Source organism: Maylandia zebra, linkage group LG14 (genome assembly GCF_041146795.1).
Source record: "Maylandia zebra isolate NMK-2024a linkage group LG14, Mzebra_GT3a, whole genome shotgun sequence".
NCBI classification, from domain to species: domain Eukaryota; kingdom Metazoa; phylum Chordata; class Actinopteri; order Cichliformes; family Cichlidae; genus Maylandia; species Maylandia zebra.
This window is the reverse complement of record NC_135180.1, coordinates 23,889,095-23,914,345: the sequence shown is the minus strand read 5'-3', so window position 1 is coordinate 23,914,345 and position 25,251 is coordinate 23,889,095. Positions and strand designations below refer to the sequence as shown.

Here is a 25,251-nt window from a genome sequence, read left to right as displayed (position 1 = left end):
GGAGAAATGAAAGCAGTTGTAATGGGCTTATTCAGACGTTACCTACGCTCTATCGGCCATCCATACTATTTCACATTTGCAGAATTCGCATCACATCATTGCAGAGGGAGTATTTCTGTTTTCCAAATGTATTCCATGTGCCTAATCACACAGCTGGGATGATTAACAGCAACCACACTTCGGGGATACACTGAAATTTACCCTCGTTGCTGCCAATTCCAGCTGAATTCACATCAGGCTTTAAAATAAAATTTCAGCGAGTGATTATAGTCCACGCTGATCAGAAAAACAAGGCTTCATGCATCATATCGTCGTCATATCAATTTGATCCTTGTATCTTGAACATACTGGGCCCTGTATTCTTGTTCCTGTAGCTAATCTTTACCAATGCAATAATTACACCACTGTTCATGAACTAGAACATTCAGTTTTTGACAATTAATTTAACATGATTAAAATTTATCAGGTTCCTCCTTTCATCAAGCGATGCACAAGCCTCTGCGCACGCTCGAGTTCACTAACAGATAGTGCAGCTGCTCCATGGCCATGGGCAGACAGGCTGCTACATCAACTGCTCCATGGGCAGTGAGAACAAGATGGCATGTAAGCAAGTGAGCAGTTTTTTTTGTTTTTTTTTTTCTCTCTCCCCAAACATCCTGTTTCTCCTGCATAAAATCCATTGCAGGGGACAGTCGACCGAATCCATTTGTTATACTTTTTCATGGTTTGTGGTTAAAACGAGATCACGGCTGGTCAGGGAATTAAACGTAATGCTGATGGAGGGGGAAAAAAATCTCCTAATTAGTTCTTGATCACACTGTTTCTTCAGAGGGTTGAAATTTCTTGTGTGTTTTTGGGGGTGGGGTGTATAGGCAAAGTGGGGAGGTGGGCATGTGTGCGTGAGTGTGTTTTGGGACCTTGTCAGCAGACTGAGCCACAAGGGCCCCTGTGGTAATGTGTGTATTAAATGATTAGTGCGTTAGTTAGCATAACGGCCCTTCAGCAGCGTTTAATCACTCTCAAGGGTGGGCGGCCTCACAGGAGGTGAATGGGGGGAGGGGGGAGAGAGAAGGGGAGGCGGGGCAAAGGCAGAAGAGAGATTTAAACTGAAGAGAAGGAACTGCTGGTTGAATGAGTGAGTAGATGATCTGTAGAGAGTATGGAAAAATGAGGGAGCGAGCATGACGGAGAGCAAGAATCCAGCCGAAACATAATCCAGCAGCACTCTCACACACTCAGCGGAGAGCGGAGATACAATCTTTACAAGGCCTGAACGGCTTGTTAATGTCAGCACACGGCCCATCAGCTGGAACAAGTCCCATAAATAGCTATTAATAACAGTGCAAAATGGATGTGGACGAAGGTGGGACCTCCGTTCAGCCTTGACAACTGCTGCTGTTGATAATTGTGTTTTTGTTGTTATGTGGTGAGGAGTCACCTGGTAGTCAATAATTGGTTTGAAATGCCTGGGCATTTACTAGTAGTGGTTAGAGCGGTAACTGATTGACTGCCAGGGTGAAAGGCCGTCAGGTTTTTCCTTGGTGGGCCGTTGGTGTTGTGGTTCTGCTTTCTGAACAGGTTAATGCTCCAGCAAAACCAGTGGAACTTTATGATTTGATAGGCCTGTGCCAGAGTGGTCACAGACATATTATAGGTCAAAAATAATAATTTAAAATACAAAGCAACCAATCATATGTGTGTGTTTGTTTGTTTGTTTGTTTGTTCTTTACTTTATGCCTCAAATTTTTAAAACTGGCTGTAATATGTTTTGTGTAGACCCCAATGAAGGCCACAAGCTGAAGCACATCAAAGGTTTAGTTTTTAGAAACCTCTACTCTGTGGCCGTGTTTTCGGCCTACTGCAGCATTCTGAATAATATCAGCAAAGCAAATAGGTCCAACAGTTTGCAGTCTAGTCATAAAACAGCTCCCATCTTTTAATCGTAATTGATAACAATGATTACGATTATAATGACCATTACAGTAGTGATAAGTGTAATAAAATGTTGAATGCAACTAACAAAAACAACAACCTGTCTGTTTGTCTTGCAGAAAGAACTAGACGTCACCGCCACGCAGCTTGCCAACAGACAGGACGAGAGCGAACAGTCCAGGAAGAAACTCATCGACCTGAGCCGCGAGTTCAAGAAGAACACTCCAGAGGTGAGAAAATCGGATATTCACAGGCGAGCACCAACACACAGCCACGCGTACAGTGCGCCCCGCAATTCTTTTGACAATCACGCTTGGCCTCGGCGTTTCTCGGTGTCTGCTCTCCTCTTCATAAATGTAGCCGTGATTATTTACTGAGAGGAGTAGACGGAACAGAGATGCGGGCTTGGCTCCCAAAAATAGTCTCTCCATTAGTTTCCCTGAAATCCTAAAGAGACAAAACAGAAAACCCCTCAGGAGTTTGTATTATCTGACCTAGTTTTTTATGCGAGCAGAAAGTGTGGTCGGTGCGAGAGAGTGACAGAGCAGGAGAGAGAGAGAGAGACAGAGAGAGAGAGAGAGAGAGAGACAGAGAGAGAGACAGAGAGAGAGAGAGAGAGAGACAACACTACTAAGTGGGATCAGGAGGGAATTCTGTCCTGTTCCTGTGTTCCCATCACTCCTCCAGGGAATATTTGTTTCATCTCTGTAACCAAGGCAACATATTTCAAACCTCACAGCAAAAACAAAGTATTGTTGTGTTATTATTGGTAATGTCACCATGGTGAATTATTGATGGCAGCATGAATTATGTATGAACGGAGTAGACAGTGGATAGAAAATTGTCAACTCTCCGCGGAGTTGACAGTAGGCCTATTATAGTTACCACAGGATGGGGATTGTGACTATTGACTTCAGCATGTAGCCCACCCGCTGTAGAGGAGTATACACGGGAGGAAACTGTACCTGCATACAAAGGATGCTAATTTCACTTCACCCTACACATTCATCTCTAATCTCATTTCCAAGTATAACCGCACAGCTAACAACACACACAGGGAGGCAAGACAGACACAAAGGGAGAGAAACACACATGCAGAGGCAGCGGGAGCCATGCACAAAGAGAACATGCAGAGAAGGCAGAGGCACAAACACACAGAGGCAGATAGCCTAGATCACAGAACAGGACACACACATTCATCAGTGTAACAAGGCTGTGATTTAGGAAGGCTCCTCTGGCGTCTGTGTGGCCCCTGGCATCTCCCTGGTATGTGGAGGAGGAATCTGAGCCAGGCCAGACGAGCGACAGGATTCATTACAGGGCTGTAACAGCCTCAATAGGAATCAGCACTAAAACTCCGGGCGTTTGGAAATACAGAAGCATCAAGGCTGCCTACCAAACAGGCTGGTTCATAATGTGTGATGGCCCGCGCTTGATTAAAAATGCCCCGATCGTCTTGTGTGCATTTGAGGAGCCGCGTTTTTTTTTTTTTGTTTTTTTTTTTTCCATCGCTTGCGTGGCTGCATGTGTATGTGTGTGGTTGACCAGCTTATAAAGCGGGCTGTCAGCTCTCTGTGGTCCGCACCAGTCAACGGAGATCACAGTCACATCAGATCAGACTGCATTAGGCTGAGCGGGAGTCCGTCTCTGATCCATTATTCAACAACCAGGAGACCGGCCCACGTTGACTGTGTCTAGTCTGCTGAGCTGTACTCGGTGTGAACTGCACTCATGGTCTGCATAATAACGCACACATGCACGCATGCACACACACACACACACACACACACACACTCACGCAGGCTTTTGTAGCATTTTGAAAGTAGTGCAAAGAAATGCAGCGTGAAAACAAAGTTTTTATAATTCATTAGGACTGACACGCTGTTGAATTTTTTTTCTTTTTTTAGAGACTACATCTTGCTGCGCTTCCTAAGTCACCTAAATTATTCATCCACTTCTTAATTTCCTTTTAGTTAGTCAAGACTTCCCTACTACACTGTTATAAAGGCAAGGGTGGGAATGGTTGTAAAATGTCCCAAAGATTGCTAGCCAGAGGCAGTGGTAGTAAAACAACTGTGTGTGTGTGTGTGTGTGTGTGTGTGTGTGTGTGTGTGTGTGTGTGTGGTGTGCGCGTGCACACACACACACACATGTTAGTGTTTAGCTGCAGGCCAGACAGACAGCGAATGGGAGTTCCATACTCCCTGGAGGATTCCTCGGGCTGGCCTGTCTGCTGTCTGCCGGCAGCTTACACACCAGCCATCCATCTCTTGCTGCCTGGGCCCCTCCACTCCCCTCACCACACACACACACACACACACACACACACACACACACACACACACACACACACACACACACATTGACCATGGTGTCTGTGTGCATTGTTGTTATATGGTCATAAATCTTTGGAAGTGGAGGGGGCAGGGGGTGGAGCACCGCAGAGTGGACCAGAGGGGTTTAAAACTCCGGTGTTCAGCAGAAGGAGTCGCTTGGTGCCGTGTGGTATTTGCGTGTGTTTGTTTTTGTTTGAGTCTACACTAGGTTATTATAATTAACTAAAAGCTAAAAGTAGGTGTAAATGAAGCATTTTAGTTAAGCTCAATACAAACAAAAGCTAAACTTAAATCGAACTAAAATAGAGTAAAAAAAATACTGAAATCTTCAGTTTTAGGTTTTGTCACTTTGGTCTGATTTGCTTTTATTACCTGCCATGTGTTTATCGAGACTTGAGATGTCTACATGTGTGAATGAACATCCTTTAGAAAATCTTGTTTATGTTCGTATTTCTATTCTGAACCTCTGAAAAATGTGACTAAAGCACTCGAGACTAAAGTAATTAAAGACTAAAAGTAACACTGAAAAGAACGAAACGTTTTTCTCTCCCCCAAACAATCAATCCGCATCTGGAAACTGTCTGAAAATAAACCAAATCGAAAACAAAAACACAAAAACGAAAGAAGAAAAATGCAAAAGTATAATAATTGTAAGTAATCATTGAGGTTGCTGCAGCATTTATGAAAGCTTACAGCTACTAAAACCTAAAAACTCAAAGTTAATGAGATTGTTAGAGCGACTTCATATGATTTGGTTTTCTTAAAAAAAAATTTATGGTTGCCTCGAGTTGACTCATCGCGCAGACTCCTTCAAAAAAAGCTGAAGATTATAATTTCAACAAAGGCGGCAATTATTGCTGGACTACTTTTTTTGGTTACTGTATTTTCACAAGAGGTTCTGTGAATCAGCGCTGAGTTGATGATAACACAAAGTGTGAGATACTGAAGTGAAAAGTGCCTTAAATGTTGCATTTTCATTGCCTTGCAGCAAAACGGGGGCATAGATGTTCCAAACAAGTGAACTTTTGTTTATATTTTGTATTTTCATGAATCCAAATATGCTGTAGTGCAGGTCATCGAAAAACTAAAAGGAAACTGAAATGTAAAATTAGAATATTATCAGAATGCAAACGATGAAGCTGACACTTATCTGGTGTTTTGTGTGGGTGGGTCTTTTTTTTTTTTTTTTCCCTCCATGCTCTTCATCTCCTTCTCTGTGTTAGAGGGAGAAAAAAGAGGGAAGGAGGGTTTTTTTGAGGGGGGGGCAGGGTGCAGGTCATTACCCCTCAGCGGGGGGATATTGAATTGGCCCAGACAAACAGCCGCAACGACCCCTGATGAGGTAACAATGAAGCGGGGTCACCAAGGTCACGACCTGTCCTCACCCCCAGACAAGCGGCCTGTCTGGACCAACCTGGGATTAGGCCTGGCCCCAGACACTGGTCCCAGGTCAGTTTGGGATGCACGTTCCCCTGCAGCCTCAGCTAGGCTTTTAAAGGCAGAGGGTTTCTAAAAGGCGCCGAGTCTCCCGAGCACACATCTGTCGTTGCCCTACTTCACATCTTCATTAGGCAGTTTTGAGAGTGCGCGTGCATTCACAAACTGTGAGAATCAAGTGTTCCTGTACAGAATGTCCTATTCTGCCGCGCTTTTTACCATACGCTCCAGTTCAGTTTGTCAGGATGTGGGCTCAGCTAACAGCACGGTGATTTGCATGTTCCCCTGATACGTACTCGACCGGGTATCTAATCTGAAACTGCTGACTTGTACTGGAAAGTCATGCAATGGGACTTGGGAGGATAAGGAGCGTTTCCGTTATAGTAAAAAAATAAAATAAAATTTGGTGCGCGGACATGATTTGCATTAACGGTAGGCCTTCTCCTCGGCTCATTCACTCTCACGTGCGCTAGCGCTGCCCCTGGGTGGCCCAGGTGGTGCTGCACCTGTTCTTGTGAGAAACGCTGTCCGCCGGAACACCTCCGGGTACAAACCTGGCATCCTCCCTAACATCATGTTCATCACTCACGCACCGCAGTGTTTTTTTTTTTTGTTTGTTTTTTTTCTTTTGTTTTTCATTGAGGTTGACAGCAGCAGGAACGGTCACTGCTTGAGCAGCTTATTCGATTGCTACATAGTCATTATACAACTTGTGCATCTCTGCCACTTGTCCCTGTGTTATTTAGTGCTATTTAAGGATTAAAATATTCAGTTGATTCTTCTGTTTTTGATACTCACTAATCTCCTCTTTATTTTTTTTTAGGATTTACGGAAACAGGTTGCACCTTTGCTTAAGAGCTTCCAAGGAGAGGTGAGTGGATTATTTTTGGAAATTATTATTGACACAGCGATATCCATAACATGCTCCAAGCAAAGTAATCAAATAATGCATTTTATGAAGCCTGTTTGACATTCATTAACTGCTAACTTGCTTCCTCTCGCAGTGCCTTTTTTTCTTTTTCTTTTTTTAACTTTTGTCTTCAATCATCATCTCTTCTCTCTCACTTCTCTCTTTCCCCTCTTCACTTCGCCATCTCCTGTTCTCTTTCTTGCCACTATCTCATTTCCCCTTCTTTCCTCTCCCTCTTTTCTTTGCTCTGCTCTGCTCTTGATTTTCTGTCCTATTCATGAAGTCCTGTTGCCCGAGGGTGTGTTTAAATTGCATCCTGCAAAAAAAAAAAAAAAGGCACCACAAAACCCTAGCTCTAGCCAGTCACAACTCACCGAGTGCTATTTCCTCAGACTTTGTCTGCATGATTCTGTGGGGGGATATTTGTTGTTGTTTTTTCTTTTTTTTTTTCTTCAGTTGATTTGGTGAATCATGAGCCATTTTTGCTCATTGTGGCACATGCATGTTTACTTTAAGTTTGCCCAAGGTTTTTGTGTACCTTGACCAATCAAAGGTGACTTTTGTGTGTGCTATATCATACCCCTGCTGTTCCCCCCCCCCCTCTATCCTCCTCCTCCGTCATTTTGGCCCATTTCCATCGTGGCTCCTCCTCACTGGCAGCCATGCATTTCCAGTTCGCTCCCATATGTGAAAGTCAGTGGGTAGGAGTGGAAGCGGCTGGTTTAGACTGGGGCGTTATTTGGGGTTGGAGTGGGTGGACATTCAGCAGAATCTTTTCTCTAACACACACACATACACACACACTCTCACACACAGAGAAAGAAAATCATCTCAATAGATAGTGACAGGGCTGCTTTGCTACTGGCCATAGAGTGCTACAGTTTAACACTGGGTTAGTTTCCATATTCTTGTGTTAGAGCAACAACCACAGCCAGTGGTTATGTAAAAATGCTGTAATTTATAGTGGTTCTTCCATGTTCTGCTGATGATCCACAGTCTATTTAGAGAATAGAAACAGCAGCGGTATAATTGGGGCTTTGTCAGCTGTTTCCACAATCCTCATGTTGACACACCTCGACGGCGTGCACACCAGAACACGCTGAGACGCGTAGTGGGTGGTCGCGGAACTGAGAAGGACATTATCTTATGATTATTGCGATAATACTGTACACCCGCGCCAGTCTTAGAGCAGCCCATCAATCAGTCGCCTATTCTGCACGCTTGCATGCCACGACATGAGTTGCTCTGAGAATGTGTAATTTTAGCCCGTCTTTGTTTGCTTACCCCTCAATGCTTTGATCAAGGACAAGACAGCACCAGAAGCCAGAAGGTCTTGTCGAAATCCCACAGTAACTCATCCTTAAGCATTTTACCCAGGAGGGTGAATCTTTACTAAGTGAATGTAGAACTCAGACAGAACAATAAAAAGTTTTAGCCCAGGAACTTGGAGGTCTTGATACTCTGTTTAATCTTTGTCATTGAAAGGTGGATGCCCTCGGGTCATAATTATTACCAATAACAGTAGTGTTTCCACAAGGCCTCAGTTTGGTAAACGGGTTATGTGTGTGTGTGTGTGTGTGTGTGTGTGTGTGTGTGTGTGTGTGTGTGTGTGTGTGTTTGTGTGTGTATGTTGCATACTCTGTGTTCCTTGTTGGTCCATCGATCAGATAAGCTTTTCCATTATCCAAGGCTTCAGTCTCTGCTTCCCATAGCCTCCCCTTATCAGACTCCACTGGGGCCACACACACACACACACACACACACACACACACACACACACACACACAGATATATATGTATACACACACAGGTCAGCCCGATGCCCTTCACACACTACGGGTTAGATAGGGGAGCAAGGTGGTGCTGAGTGATGGTGGCACAAGGTGCTGACGTATGTACGTATGTGTTTGTGTGCGTGGACTTGTCAGGGATACCTTTTTGCAATTGCAAGCACTTCTCATCAGTAACCTACTGATACTGGTGAGGTATCATTTGTGTCACTTCATTTGTTTTGCTTGGTGTGTGTGTGTGTGGGATGGGGGCAGGGGAGCATGTAATAGCAGATGTCATTGGGATTGGTTGAAAGAGCTGCAGTTTGGAACAGCAGGGTTGTATTTGCAAATCCTGGGTGGTCTTCTAATGGCTCTGGTCCTGCAGTTAACCTGCCTCTAACTGTAGGGTGTGTCCTACATTAAATGTCTATTTCCTGCCTCCCATGTTGGGCTATATAAAGCTAGTGTACCACTGACCTTGGCCCAGTCATTGTACAGTCACGCAGCTGGCTTCCTTCGGTGCCATTGGCAGATAATTTTTTTTTTTCTGTGTGTGTGTGATGGTTTTTGTATGTTTCTTTTTTATGATGAGATTGTGTGGCATGACTTTAAGTCTCTGATCACATTCCCTTATATATACAAACACACACACAGACGTGTGCACGGACATTTCGACAGGTTTGATGTTGGTGTGTGTGAGAAAGGTATTAGTGCTCTGTATCTGTAATCTCCCATTAGCGGCCATGCATTTGAGGATTCTGATCGCTCAGTGTCACACAGCACACGAAGAAGGGTAAAGTACACGATGCAGCATGATGTGAGAACGAGAGATATTAGTATTGGAGAGAGAGGGAGGAGGGAGATTGCAGGAGCATGCAAGAGAGACTCAAGTGTGACAGAGAAACATGTGAGAAAGGCTAACAGTGGAAAAAACAAATTGAGGAAAAGAAAAGACTGAGTCAGAGAACATGGAAGTGACAAGAGAGAGAATTTGTGAGAGAGACGGGGAGAAAGACACAGAGAAATGAAAAAAAGAGGGAGGGGTGGTGTGCTGGCACCAGCCTACTCAGGGCCAGATGTTTTGCGGCTAAAAAACTAGAGATGAATCAAAGCCATGTGAAGAGATTTATTAGGTTCCCATAGGAGCCCAGGCAGTATTACATGTAGCCCGCTCTGTTTACAGTGGCAAGAACCCCTAAACCACCCATCAACTACACTACTGGCTTGGCTGGGAATGTGAAGACTTTATATTTGGACTTATATAGGCTTTTGTCTTTATTCCTTTTCTCTCAGTGAATGTGCTGGAGGAGTTGGAAGAGAAACACAGGCTGTTTAGTCTGAGTGCGTGAGCCAGAGTAGTCAGCTGTAGCTCTGCCCAGTACAGTAGCACCATCTGAATGTCTTTATTTGGCATCTGTTTCCCTCGATTTAGACTTGATTTCAGATGCATTTCGCCTACTCTGTCTGCTTCTCATATTGAAGTGTGACACAGAGACTATGGCAGAGCTCGTTGCCTCATGTTTCAGCATTGACAACAGCGTAAAAGTTCCCCTCTCCAGTATGATTTTAGAATTAATCTCTTATAGATCCAATCTAATGCTGTCCGTTTCAATAATATCGGTGATGGAATGCATGCCGTGCCCTCTTGTGTTAATGGCTGCATCAGTAATGGATCCACACTGTATTGCTGCTAAGAGCTGACTGAATAATCTGCCCCTGCTGTGGCTGGAAAGACTGAGCCAGCTGTTTAATGATGTCAGTGTGCTGGAGGGGAAACAAACACATACATTTGCACACAGGCTCGCCATCACACACACACACACACACACACACACACACACACACACACACACACAACAGACTGAAGGACTTAGGCACACTCACTCGAGGACAGACGGATAGACGAACACACGTACACAGCAAACGAAACGCATCCGTCATCGGCTGAACAGCTGAACTGACTTCACGGGAAGGAAACACCAACGTGGCCGCTGTCATGACGGCCCCGATCTCATGCAACATACCAAGGCATAGTGAGGATAGACAGATATGTAGACGGCTCTCACCGTTAAATTAATGTGCCTGCTTTTGGAGTGTATGGTAACTGACGTTTAACAATTACGTTTTATTTTTCCTCCTTGCAGATCGATGCCTTGAGTAAGAGGAGTAAAGAAGCAGAGGCCGCCTTCTTGAACGTGTACAAAAAAATAATCGATGTCCCAGGTAAGACTGCTCTTAGTGATGATACAAGTGTGTTTGTGTAGACTCCTCCCTAGTCCGGAATTGCAATCAGGGAGACCTTCCCTCATCCGTGCAGACAGCAGCAACAGGGAAAAACGCAGAAAACGTGTGACACCGTCCCTCTGGTGCTGCTTCACTGTTCATCCAGGCGTGTGCGACGCCTTAATATGTCCCCAGGAGACCTCATCCCCATTGGTATAGCCGTTATAGGGTCTTAACAGAAGGTGCGTCCTGATACGGATGACAAGCGTGCCCACAATTGGCCGCGGCAAAGTGTGCACATACACGAGCGGTCGCATCCAGCAGCACTGAGGCTGAGGGAGGGCCGCGCGGCACCGAGAGCTGCAGAACACACAGCCACAGTGCTGCTGGTAGGAGACTTTCAGCTGCTCGGGAGCCCTGAAGGGGCCGCGTATGCAGGAATGAAAGAGTTGAGTTCATCTATAGCGTAAGGAGGTCATCATATTCCCACATGGATAGACCTACAGTAATATCTTTGGATTGTACTGCTCCCAATAAGTCAGCGCCAGCTCTGACGGGGCTATTCTTAACTTGCAGCGAGACAATGATGTAATGCCTGATGCATACACGCACACAGACACAGACCGGCCTGACTAATGCAGCAGTCTTGAAAGAGGAAACAGTGTGTTTTGTTCTGTCTTCTATCAGCTGAAGGCCTGGTTAGTCAGCCCAGTGTGCTCTGGTTTAGATTAAAGGTGTCTGGCGAGAGCGTTCAGCACCAGTGGCCCACCAGTCAAACTGCTTTTAACAGGCTGTACAGTTGATTTGAAGCGGGGGGGTCCAAGTGAAGGACACAGGTTTGATAAGAGGGAGAGAAAGTTGATTTTTCAAGGGCACAGAGGCAGATAGGAGTCCAAATTCAGGGCGTACAGTTATGTTAGTGAGTGTTTGTACTTGTGTGTATTTTTTTTTTGTGAGACTTTGGAAGCAAACGCATGTGTTTATGTGAAGAGGTGTGTGCGTGCGTGTGTGTGTCAGAGCCAAGCCCTGCATGGTGTGTCACCTTGACAGCACAAAATCAGCATGAAATTCCCCAATCGTTCTCTGCTGATCTCTCATTAGCATAGTTAAGATATCTAACTGCGTCAGACATGAGACACACACACAAACGCGCGCGCACACACACAGCCCTTACCCCCAGCTGTAAGCTGTCAGTTCCTCTTATCTGTACAACACACACACACACTCATAAACACGCACACACAAACATACACACATAAACTGCTCTTTTAGCTGGCATGCTGATGAGCGTCGCCTGCGTCTCTTGGCTGCCTGTCACCAGTCTGCCACCCATGAGCACCAATCAGATGTGATTGGCCTGACTGACAGGCCTCTCTTCATCACACTGACAGTTAACCCTGCTGTGTGTTCAGAGATGTTGGTAAAATGCCTCCAGAAAGTTGCCTTTCTTCCTTCTGTCTCTGTTTCTTTAATCTCGTATTTACCTTTTCTCATTGCCTGTTTTTACAGCTCCGCTTTGTCCATCTGTCTGCTCCCATGTTTTTCTTCTTTCTCGCTTTCAAGCGGCATCATAGCGAAACATTTTAACTGATCATAGCCCAGTAATCTCTCCTGTTAATTTGTCTCTTCTATGTTACTGTGTGCCTCTACTTATCCGGTTCTCCCGCTGCGCCAACAGTTGACGCATTATGTTTTTTTCCCGCATACAGAAACCAAAGTTAATCTCCTAACTCAACAATGGTCGCTTGATACAAAGACTGATAGTCTATCGTTCAATAGACTTTATGGATAAAGTTTTGTTAGGAAAGAATGGGTAAACCAACAGTGACTTATAAGTACGAAGTTTGATCTGTTCTTTTCTAATCACCGAAGTGCTCTGATGTTATAAGAGCCTGATGACTTTCTTTTTAGGTCATTATCAGTAAGTGAGAATAATGTATTTAAGTGTGGCCGTGAGAAGCCAGTGATGAAGACGCATCAAGGTTAAGCTGCTTTACTCTATAGCAGGAGCATTAAACATAAGGCCCGGGGGCTTGAATCGGCCCGACGAACACTTGAATCCGGCCTTTAAACTGTATTTTCACAAGTTTTTAAGATTTTCCTGTTGATAAAGACTGCCTACCCCCAGTGCAATTCATACTACACCAAAGTAATTGAATGACAGGAAAGCACTTGCTTTTCAGCCACTAGTGAGTCTACAGTAAATTAACAAAAACTTTATATTTTATAATTACAGGACAATCTGTGCAATGAACTATCATGACTCTTTCTGTAATTTTACACATTTATCATGCAGTTCCACCTAAGATCAAACTGGGCTGTGTGTGACCCACGATGTTAAATGAGTTGGACATCCCTACTCTAAAGTATTGAACCTTCTATCATGGAGAGTAGTTTGAAAACAGGTTTATTATAAATAACTAACATTAAATAGAATTTACTGCCACATTATTATTTCTAAAAGTAAAGCCAAGCTCTGATTTGAAGATGTCAGACTGTTCTCCCCTCATCGCAGTATGACTGGTAATTGTGATATGTTTTGGTTTCTGCTCTAACCACTAATCCTCCAAAGGGGGATCAGAGGTCAGGGTCGGCTCCAGAACAGTTGTCCTGGAGCTGCTAGAGATTCATTGCCTTGCCCAAGGACTCTTCACCAGGGCAAGCTCTCCCTCTCTCTCACAGGGCCATGAATGTAGTTATTCCTAGCTCACTACACCACCTTGCCGCCCTTGCTTGTCTGATCTGCTTTACAGTGTGTTAACATGGTGTGTGTTTTCTCTACCAGATCCTGTACCTGTGTTGGAGCTGGCTCAGCAGCTGCAGCTGAAGCTCCAGAGGATGCACGACATTGAGACAGAGAACACCAAACTTCGAGAGACACTGGAGGACTACAACAAAGAGTTTGCAGAGGTTAAAAACCAAGGTTAGAGACGGATGCGTGCACAGGCACACATTATGGGATTTTCCCGACTTTGACAGAAGTAGATGTAGACCATACAATTAACTAGTTAATACTTATCAAAATTTCACATTCCGGTGTTTTATGTTGACGCTCGTTTGTGAAAAAAACAGACACTAATGCCAGTGAGTCCAGATCTTCACTCCATGTCATTTCCTTTTCCCTACACTTCTGGTCTCTTTACACTTGTGCTATCCATCCCTCTTCCCAGCAACCTAAAAATAAACTTTAAAAAAATTAAATGAGAAGAGAACTTGTGTAACCTGGGTTTTAGTGAAAAGCTTTTGTAAAGCTGTTGTAGAGCGATTCTTTTTTTCTTCTTCTTCTTCTTCTTCTTCTTCTTCTTCTTCAAAAAAAAAAAAAGGATGTTAACTAAATTAAAAACAATATGCCCAGCTGGACCTACAGTGGACCAGTCATCCTGTCCTGGATTGCATCTAATTGCAGTAACAGGAGGGTCTGGTTGGAGCAGAATACGGACTCACTGAGTCACCTGCTGCAGATTTGCTGTGGTAGTTGAAGTCTAGGAGAGACTTGTTGGAGTAGCAGCTAAAGTGATATCCAGGAGGGCCACTACAGCAGCCCTGTAGATAGGAAGTGTTGGAGTACAGCTGGTTAGCAGCAACTGAACATTGAAAATATAACTGATGAGACTATCCACTGAGTTGTTTTCTTTCTCTAATGGATTAAAAAAGAAAACATTGCTAAATTGAATCGGCAGATACACTTTGGTGGCCTTGTTGTCAAGTCTGTGTGTGAAAAGTGTAGTGGAAAATTTTGTCCTGCTTGTGTATGAAAAGGTAGTTTTAGTTCATTAAAAAAACGAGCAGTATGTGAAGCAAGATGAACACAACATTTTCAGTTTCTGGACATATTTTCGGTTTAGCTTATAGCTCTCTCGAAAGTGGAAATGTCTTAAAGTTCAGGGGACTAAAGGTGAGAAAGTCTCTACTCTTGCTTCAGAATTCTTTCCTGCGTGTGTGCGTGGACTGCCTTGTTTGTGCAGCTTTACTTGAAATCTGTCCTCATCATTGCGGGTTTATACCTCTTTGACATACGTTGAGATATGTGGAAAAAAAAATCCTAAACACTAAAATGTCCACAGGTTTACGTTTAAAAAGTTTCCCGTGAGGATGAAAAAGACGTGACAGAGTTGGAGGAATGTAAAAAAAATAAAATAAAAATGCAATGATCTACATCCGCTTAAAGATGGAGAAACTGACAACAGCGGGGAGAGATGAGTGAGAAGCGGTAATAAAAAGTGGTGTAATTTCAGTCGAAAAGGAGGAGTGAGCGAGCGAACGGGGGAATGTTTTGGAATCCCCCTTTCCTCAGTGAGAGTTAATTGGAACAGCTCGATAGCGGCAGGGTTCCATTCTGCCATTGATTTTCCTGTTCCCTCATCCTTTATCCCTCCTTCCCGCCTCAATAGATGGGGGATATTTAAACCCCAAAACACACTGTGGAACTCCCACTCCTGTTAAACACACACGCGGATCCGCCCGCACACTCTCTCTCACACACACACACACCACACACATTCACACACATACACACACACAGAGTGCAGGGGCCATTGATCCCCGCAACCTAAATGTTTAAAGTTCAGTTAAGCAGTTAAGGGGTAAGAGGGCTCTGAGGGGACTCTCCTCTATTGATTATGTGTCAGAGCAGTGAGACTGGAGTTTAAATCACACGCACACACACACAAAGTGCTAAGAGCCCTCAGTCAAAGGTAGCGAGCAGCAATGCGTTATATCATTGTCTCACTCACTTATATCTTTCTCTGAGAAACACACACACACACACATAGGGAGGACTATTTATTACTCCAGTTATGTGTTAGATTTATTTCAGGCTGCCCCATACAGCGCTCAGCCGGCAGCAGGTTATGGGGTTTCGGTACTAATGCAGTCCTAATGAATGCAGCATATCTGCTCTTAGTGATAGTTGAATATTCTACGGCAGCTGCGGATTCAAAGATTAGACCGGGGCCATGGGGGCCAAGGTCTTCATCTGTGCTCACAGAGGAAGAATGCAGGATGTGAAATGCTGCTTCTTAGGCAAAGGTCAAACACCTCGCTAAAAACATCGTCACTGCTATTTTATATCAGATATATAGAAAAGTGCCATAGTTTGCTGTCTGTGTTTTCTATCTAGATCACTCACGTTTCTGACTTCTTTTCTCTCGGTGCTCGCCTCTTTGCTCTAATCTCTTCCACAGAGGTGACCATTAAGGCCTTGAAGGAGAAGATTCGCGAGTACGAGCAGTCTCTGAAGAATCAAGCCGAGAACCTGGCCCAAGAGAAGCAGCTCCAGCTACACAACGACTATGCAGAGAAGGAGAGGTAAAAGTTGCGCATGTTTATGTGCGTATGTGCGCTGCTGCAGCTGTGTTTAAAGTAATAACCTCTGCATTATTTTGCAGTTTGAATGCTTTGGGTCATTGTGCCCTCAGGCAGAACTGCTGATTCTTATCTTTGAATGATAGGTTTAAGATTTCAGACTTTATTTAGCAGGGCTCTCTGTTCACAACTTACTAATTCCTACTTAAGCAAATCTCCAAGGGCTCTTTTCTTTTTTTTTTCTTTTCTCTTTTTTCAGTAGTTATCAGTCTAATCGACAAATTGTTGCTTATTGCTTTCCTCCTGCGCACAAATGTAGGAATGGAGATAACTTGCATAAAAGACAATGCCAGCATTTTTTGTCATGTGGGCGCTTGCCATTCTCGCTTTGATGGGAATCGACACCATCCACTCCCATTTTCTGTTTACCAAGATACTTTTCAGCCGTTATGTTGGATATTTTGCTGCCATGGGCCTCTGCTGTGCAAAAATATGCTTTGCTGATAAAGACTACTTTATTTCAATACAATGGTTTGTTTTTTTTTGTTAAAGTGTGTAATTTTCAGGTGTACAGGAAGACGGGGGCAGTAATAAGCTCAAAAAATGCTTCCGGATGCTTTAGGGACATTTAAAAAAAACTGCTTAGTGAGGCTAAAATGCTTTAATACTGCCATTTTCCAGAAAAGGGCCAATTTGGCCTAAAGTATAATGGACTTGAGGCAGGAATATTGTTTCACGTAACAACTAACTCAGGCTCCTTTGCTTCTACATTGGATCCCAAAAAACAGTAACTAGTTTAAGCTATCTTGTGATCCCATATTAACTTGGATAATGTGTGCTCTTATTTTGAAGTAATCAAATCAAATAAAAAAGAGATGTGCAGACATCTGAGTGATGAGGCTTCATGTGATTAGCCGCTGCAGCCTCGGGGCTTAAAGACGCAGCATATTTTCACTGAGGGAGAACAAGAGCTAAAAAAGCTCTGATGGATGCGTCAGACCTGAACGTTTTTATCAGCAATGAAATGAAAGTTTGAGACCGACAGAATTAACAGATTAAATTCAGCGTGTCACAAGTGCTCAGCTGCACAGTATGGAGTTCCTCTTCAAGCATGTTAATATGCAGTTTTACTACTAAATCGCACTCTCACCATGCAGATTTAGTAATGATATACTGACTCCAAACAGTCTCCGCTGTAATTCTAAGCGAATGAGACCCGATGCACTGAACGCTATGGATTTTCTCCAAGCTACAAGCTGCTTGCAGTCTTTAAAACACCATCCCTCTGATGAAAGTCCTCATTTCAAGTTGACGTATACAGTTTACTAATATGAAATGGACTTTACAAAGCACGTTTTCCTCCTGTCAGTCATCTCGTTTGTTTGACGAAGCTGTATTAAAGCTCACTGTCCCTTTCATACGTACAGTAGAAGATCAATTGTCCAATTGTATTTCCTGTACGTCAGTGTTTTATGGGCCCCTTCCTGTCTGCAGTGAGCTGACTTCCTGTGTCTGAGAGAGAAGGGGGGGGGGGAGTAAATGGATGGCACCTCCGATGCATTTCATCCTGCAAGGAATGAGCGAAGGGTAGAGAGAGTGAGGGAGATGAAAGGATGAAGTAGAGGGCAGAAAAATAGAGATGACAGGAGAGACAGATTGGCGGGGAAGGGGGGCATCAAAGAGTGCCATAAAGACCATCTTTGTGCTAGATTATTGATGTTTTTACACGCAGTGGCAATTTCTCAGCAGAGCCCAACTTTTTATATGCTAAGAATGAATCTATTTTATCCTTGTGGTTTCTGTCGCCCCCTCCCCCCTCTCCCTTAGTCAAGCCTCGCGCACTCTCTCTCTCTCTCTCCCCCCTGGGTGCAGTGTGCCCCAGTGGCCAGACATTCCTGCCTAATAGGGCTGCTTAATGAGGAGTGGGTTGTGTTGGGAGGATTTTAGGGTGGAAAACACTTCAGAAATGGTGGGAAAATAGAGAATAGTCGCAGTTGCCACAAAGTGTGAGCTCAGAATTTACTGACTCAGTATCTCTTGACTGACTGTGACTTTCTGCTACCTGGTCTCTTGTAGGAAACTCCAGGAGAGCCAGGACTCCATGTCCTCAAGGTTGGAGGAGGCCGAACAGAAAGCCCGGTCCCTACAGACAGGTACCAGCCTACGCAGCCTGTACACACCTGGGGATTGTTTACCCACCTTTAGATAAAGTGCTCTTATCACTGAAAGTGTAGTTGGGCTGGCTATTAAGCCTTTGAAAACTTCTTAAAGGGGACTTATTATATTAATCTCCAGTTCCATATTTTTATCCCTGTACTTTTGTAGAGTAGCTTTGTATGATTTAAAAGTTCAGCGTCATCTTTGTTTACCTTAAACCCGTGAAGCCCTGTATTCTGCTGTCCTGAAACAAGCTGTTTTAGCTCCCTTCCACCTCCCTTTAATCCAGCTTTCTTCAGACTGACAAATAGAAGGGTTGAAACATCAGGTGGGTGGAGCGTCTGTGCTCCCAGGCAAAGCTGCGTTCCCGAGATGACCATATAAGGATATCCCCTCTCAGTGATATCATGCAGATCCCAAAGTAGAAAAAAAGAATATATTTAACCGGAGCTTTGGGCTCATAGGGGTTACATCCACATACACCGACCATATTACTTAAAACTTGTCATTTGTAATGTGATCATCCACCTTTGTGTGACAGAAAAAAGGAAATCATAATAGATTCCCTCTATTCCTCTCTATTTCTCAATAAATGTTCACCCATCGTGAAAATGAGTTTAAAAAAAAAAAACAGCTACTGGTGATTATTATGTTTAACACTCATAGTTAATCTGACACATCTGGACTAGGTGTCTGCGAGGCCTGGAGATCTAAGAAAATCTCAGCTGTCATCACTGAGAAACAGAAATGCCAAAGTTTCTCGTGTGAAATAAGACTTTAGTAGTAAGAAGCTGTCAAAGATAATGTTTACACCTTTAATGCTCTTTTAAAAAGTATCGCTCATGTCTGGATCTGCTTCTTCAGCTCACTTTGCACCAGGAAAACCCTTAACTGTCTCTCACCGTCTTTTGCAGCACTTGAAACAACTCAGGCCGAGCTCTTTGATTTGAAGACAAAGTATGACGAGGAATCCACAGCAAAGTACGTGCCTCACTGATCTATGTGTGTTTGCGGGTGACTTCTCCCCTCTGGCTCCTCCATACTCTCCTCCTGACATAATCATCCTGTTTAGTGAATCTCCTTGCATGGAAACTCCCCCTTCTCTCCCTAACAGCTGGATTTTCTCCCACAACAGCCAGCAGCCTCCAAATCCCGGCATTACCCATGCACTGTAAATACTGAAAGGGATTGTAATGTATTCTGCAGCCAAACTAAAACATCAAAATAGAGTTTGTTTTGTGCGCGCGGATGTGTGTGTGATTTTGTTTAATCCATTAAGACCTGATATGTACGTATAAGTCTTATATAGGCGCCTGATGTCTTAATGGGGTAAAGAGCTTTCAGATTTCATCAGAGACTTGATAGAGAGGTGCCAGATTGAAAGCTACATATGTTTTCTAATAGGACCTGTAAGATGAGATGGCTTCAGTCGAGCTTTGGGCATCTATCATTATTGATCTTATAGTAGTGTTGAGGATGAGAACAGAAGCTTTTCCATGTCAGCACTCCGCACTGTGAAGTGGCACTTTATGACATTCACACTCCTCGTTCCCTCTGGGTTAGCAGCAGGACCCAGAACCTCGTGAGCACCAGAATCGCATACGCAAAGCTGAAAAATTACATTTCCGGGGAAGGGGGGGATCACCCTGCCTTGGCTGAAATATGAGCTCTTTTGGCTAAATCCAGGGACTGATAATAAAATGGTCAAGGGCATCCTGTGTTCATACACAAAGTACGGGAGAGTATCAACTTGGCTTTTAAGGCCACCCCACCACCACCACCATCGCCACCCCATCCCATTTACCTGGCCCCAAACTCACTGTGCCTCTCCATTAACAGAGTTGTTAAATTGATTGGCTGTTAAAAACAAATCGATCCCTCTTCTGTCTTCCTCACAATTTTTTTTTTCTCCCTGTTTTTTTCCTTTTTTCCCTCTTACCTCGCTCACTCGCACACTTTGTCGTTTGTCTCCTGCATTAGGTGTTTGGGTTTTTTTTAGTGTGAGAGGAAAGACCACAGGACGAAATTGCACGCGGTGTAATAGCACTAATCAATATGTTTCATAGTCTATCAGAAGGCCCTCCCTCCCCCTGTCCCCTTTCCTGCACTTCTTCTTTTTTTTTTTTTTCTTCCTACATTTCTTTACGCTTTCTTTTGGCGTCCTTGTCTCTTCGTTTTATGTCAGAAGAAAACACTTTTTGAAAAGACACTTATAGTAGGTCCCATTTGCTTACAGAAGCTAATAAACACATGCCCACCCACATAAATACACACACACACACACACGTACAAGTATACACTCACTCATTCGCTCGCTCACTCACTCGTGAGCCCGAGGCAGTCAGGGTCCTTGACTATGTGGCGTGCTGTGATCTGAAATTTTAATGCAACGCTTTAAAGCACACACAAACCCTCTCTAACCCTGCACCCTCCCAGTCCTTGGAGTCCTTCCCCCGTTTACTGCTTGGCTGAGCAAATCGCCAGTGTTTGGCTGAACACAACTTTTAACCCTTTAACTGCATACATTTTGGCACTGCGAAACACAAACGCATACATACATATCATGCGCTTCTCTCCTCACAAGCGCACAGACACGTGCGGGTACACACACACAAACGCGCACACACGCACACACTCGCTCTGAACTTTTCACTAAGGAGGACATTGCGTGACAAATCCCCCCCATCCTCTCGCTGCATTTGGGTAATCTGCCTTTTAAAATAAGCACTAACTCACTCTCACAAACACCCGTGGACGTACACAAACACACTCCCTGAGAATTTGGTCGATGATTGCAGCGCCCGGAGAGTCTCAGCTTCAGCGGGAGGCGGGCCTGCAGATGTAGCGTAGCCCCCCCCCCCCCCCCCCCCCCCTTCTCTGTGTCGACGCTGTGAGGGTCTGGCTTGGCCGCATTTTACCCGTTTAGTCCCTGTTAAAGATTAATGATATATTGATCTCCAGCCCCACAGGATGCTTTGTGTGTGTATGTGTGTGTGAGTGTGTGAGCTGAGTGTGCGGAGACTCCTCTGTATGTTTGCGCATAGCTTTATCTGCATGTAGGAGGCTTTGATAACATTTTGGTTAAAATCCGTTTAATTGCCGATAATTAGGCACCGGTCAATAGGGCTTTCTTTCCTGTGTCCAGCCCAAGCACACAACAACACAAAATGGCGCACAACATACACACAGACACGGTCTCACAGCTAGCTTCTTTTTAAGCCTCCTTGAAATCCCCAAGGTAACACGCTGTGAAAACGCAATGTGGAGAAAGCCAAGGAAAGAAAAGGAATGGAGTGATGAAAGCTGGAGGGCAAAAAGCGAGCCAGGGGCCGGAGGCTTCAGCGAGGAAGAGGGGATAAGAGAGCGATAGAGGAGGGAAATGAAAATCTAAATCAGGGGAATATCCTGCTGGCACCGAGGACAGAGGCCGAGGAAGAGAGGGCGAAAGATGAGAGAGGGGAGGTGGAAGGAAGAAAAAGATGAAAGGAGGGGGTGAAAAAAGTGGAGGGCGATGGGAAGGCAACGGTTGAGGGGGAAAGGATGGAGGCAGGCAAAGGGTGGAAAAGAAAAGGAGCGCTTGAGTGAGGAGCAAGAGAGAAGATGATAGGAGATGAAAAGGCCTGTCTGAGATGGAGGAAGTACAGTAGGGCCTCAGAGGCTCTGGGCTTGTTTCAGAAGTCCTATAGTACTCACTGATGTCACTGGGTGCACCCATTGGCTTTCATGGTACAAAAGAGTGTGTGCAAGTGTGTTTGAGTGTGCGCTGATTGTGTGCTTTTTCCATTTTGGCTGTGTATCTACTCTATAGCTCCTCCCTGTGGCTGCTGTATGGTGTTTTATAGATAAGTTTGGGTGCTATAAAATCAGACTTTATCATCACGAAGGACCCCCCCCCCCCCCCCCCATTTACTCTCCAGTGTTTGATGAAGTCATTCCAGCGGGTGCATTGGCGGGCCACGGACAGTTCCTGCCCTGCCCAGCGACTGACTGACTGACTGACTGTATCAGGATATGCAGAAAATCCCTTCCCTGTGATCTGCTTTGGCCCTCAGCCTCTAGCTTTGCCTTTATAATTCCCAAATACAGCCAAATCCAAAGGTTATTTAAGAAGACTTTGTGCATCTGTACTTTGATTAAATGATCACATTTGGAGCAGGAGCGGTGGTGTATTTGGGTTGCATTACTACCCATAAACGCTCTCCATTACAAGCTTTTCTAGCTTGTTGGCTCTCTGACCTTAACATTTGTGTGCGCGGGTGCGCGATTTGAGTGCGCTTGCGGGTCCTGCACACTATAGCTTAAGACGGGATAAAAGCTGTTGAGGTAGTGTACTATTATGTTTGCTTAAATACATACTAGATCCTTTTAACTGTTAGGGAAAGAATAAAAGCGGAGAGTGAAAAGCTCTCCCACCCACATCTGATTCTTTTTGCTGCATTGCCTGTGGCACAATGTTGACCTAATATCAACTGTGTCTGTTTTGTTAAACACATTCAAATCAGTAGTACTCAAGCCTATGGGACATAACACTGTTTCTCATACTGTGACACACAAATACAAAAGCTGCGTGGGCTACTGGGTTCACTATCAAAAGATTGCAATAAAATCAAAAGGTCTTAATGGACGCGCAGTGCACATATGCGCCTCACGCCTTTCCACTCGGTGCCACTCGCGTATTCTTATCAGCGAGGAATGTCTTAAATAAACACGCACGCATTTATGCCATGTCGTTGCATTGCGTTATAGACCATCGGTGAGGTCACTATTTCCAAAGCCTCCTCGTGCTGGGAAACATATTCACGCATGTTGAAAACTCAAAAACAGAAAGGCAATTGTAGTTTAACTCAAAGTTAAAGTCGTCATTACGAAATATTAACATTCGCTGCGCTTCTGTATTCTTCAGTTCCCGCTCATTGTTCACAGAAAAGTGCCAGGTATCCACGTCTCTCACGATGGAGGGATTATTTAAAATATTTTTCCCAAAGTCCAATGAGAGGTGGTATTACGGGGATGTATTCTTGCTGTTTGACCTCTAGCAAGTGAGAGGTGAACCATGGCCTCCATCCAGACCATTAGTCAGACACAATCACACAGCTTCATAGCAGATTAGTCTGCTGTATTAGGACTTAGAGCTCTATTAATGTAATCCCTCTGTTTTAGTGTGGCCTGGGTTTAGGGGCTTACATGTGCACACCCACACTCATAGACACACACACATTTAAATACATGTATGCACGCACATATACAAGCTGTTTGGGTTATGGAGTTCACAATCAATGGATTAAGGTGAAATTTAGACAGTAGCTCAATGGACACCGTACCGGGATGCTCTAAATCTGTGCACCTCTCTTTCTGCGAGTCATCATCATTCATTTATCCATATTTGTTTTTTTGTTTTTTTTATATCCTCTGTGCATTTATCTGAAGTAACAACACATGTTTTTCTGTCTCTTAGGGCGGATGAGATTGAGATCTTGATGACAGACCTGGAAAGAGCCAATCAGGTAGCCCGCTCGGTTTAATACTGAATAGTATTTTTTTTTTTTGTTTAAGTGCAACACTGTCCAAGTTGTCTTCACAAGTTTCATTGTTAAATTGTAGACCAAACAAATGCTGGCTGAAATTGTTGTGGAGGCAAACATGAGGTAAACCGATTTAAAACAATTTATTTTAGTGATATTTTATATTTTAGCTTCCTCTAAACAAATGTGACATGACCAAACCACCAACAAGTTTTTTATTGTGCTAACACACATCCACTGTGTGTCATTTTATTTTATTGTGGACCCATTTAAAAAAAAAAAAGAAAAAAGAAAAAAAAAGAAAAGAAACTTTGTCAACAGAAAAATAGTTGATAGGGACTTTCTGTCCTTTAATTGTTTATCTCTTACTTTGCTGGGCTGATTGTAGCACCCGAGCCTTGTGTTTGACACCCCTCCATGTTAATTGCAGTGAGGTTTAGCGTTCATTTTAATTGAATTCAATGAATCGCATACAAAGTCCTGCATGGCCAGGCTCCTGCTTTTTATTTTGAGTGTTTTGTGATGACAGTCGATCTCTGATTAACCGTTTACTTTAAATTGAGTCTTTGAGGTTTTGGCAGCTGAACTTTGGATTCCTTATTGTCTCCGAAATCCTTCAGAAATCTGTGGTTTGTTTTAAATGTCTGCTAAACGGGTTAACTTTTTCTTAAATACTTGCGCTTTATTTTTACGATATTGGTCACACAAATGTTTTTATTGTTGGTGTGTTTAAGACCATATGCTTGAAATTGTGTAAGTCGGGGGCATTGAAACATATTTAATGTGTGGTTTTATCCAATATGTGAAGCACTTTGCTGTATAAATATTATTTCTAATAAGCTATTATAATAAGTACACTTGCACAGTGTGCTTTGGTTTGATTAAGGTCACAGTGGGCATAATTTTTTGGATATTATTTTGTTTTTTAAAGAAACTGTTCTTTAACCTTCATAAAGAGCATGAGGGCCTGTTGCTGAGAGAATCTCAGAAAGGTGGTTTTGGTCTTTTTTCTATTGTGGGTTTGTTGACATGAAAAATAGACCTTTAAAAATATCGAAATATTCCTGTCTATTGAGAATCCATGAGATGTGGCTTGCTTATCACTGCGAGGGTTGCTGTTTCTTTTGCTTGTTTATTACACACCTACTAAACCCATCCAGCTGAAATAAGCCCCCCGGTCTGCCCTCTGCCCTCGTGTTGTAAATATTCCTGTGGTATCTGTTAATGTCATTGTTGTTAACTTTCATTATTAGCCCAAGAGTATGATTTGTGGTTAAAGGGGTAGCATAGGCATGTAATGTTAATATTAGCCTAAAGGTTAACGCTCCGACTATAATGCCGCACACACAAACACACACTCTATTCACACTTCTGATTTGAGGTTTACAGAGGATGACAGCATGGCCTCCAGCTCAGTCACAGACTTTTTATATGCTTTTATAAGAAGAAAATGGAAAACAGGATTTTCTTTTGCAACTAGCAGTCCAACTCCCACCCAGTCAATAACAGCTCTCAATATGGTTGCAATTAGGAACACTGTGGAATCGGCTCCCTGTAACTCCTAATGATGGCAAGTTGGCCGGCGTGGTAGATGATTCCCTACTGGAGCACGGCACTTTAGCAGTAAACACCAGGCAGCGGGTGTCATCTCAATGCTC

At 43.8% G+C, this 25,251-nt stretch overlaps 1 protein-coding gene across 3 annotated transcripts in view; it reads left to right on the top strand.

The window, feature by feature from the left end:
* cux1b (cut-like homeobox 1b) overlaps positions 1-25,251 on the top strand; it is a 62,162-nt gene that overhangs the window by 15,470 nt on the left and 21,441 nt on the right. For all 3 annotated transcript variants that reach the window (XM_012917144.4, XM_004543639.6, XM_004543640.6), the window contains exons 2-9: positions 2,052-2,162; positions 6,529-6,576; positions 10,532-10,610; positions 13,396-13,533; positions 15,794-15,917; positions 17,991-18,067; positions 18,986-19,052; positions 23,527-23,575. In XM_012917144.4, coding sequence (XP_012772598.1) covers positions 2,052-2,162; positions 6,529-6,576; positions 10,532-10,610; positions 13,396-13,533; positions 15,794-15,917; positions 17,991-18,067; positions 18,986-19,052; positions 23,527-23,575 — 693 coding nt within the window. The remainder of the gene's footprint in view (positions 1-2,051; positions 2,163-6,528; positions 6,577-10,531; positions 10,611-13,395; positions 13,534-15,793; positions 15,918-17,990; positions 18,068-18,985; positions 19,053-23,526; positions 23,576-25,251) is intronic.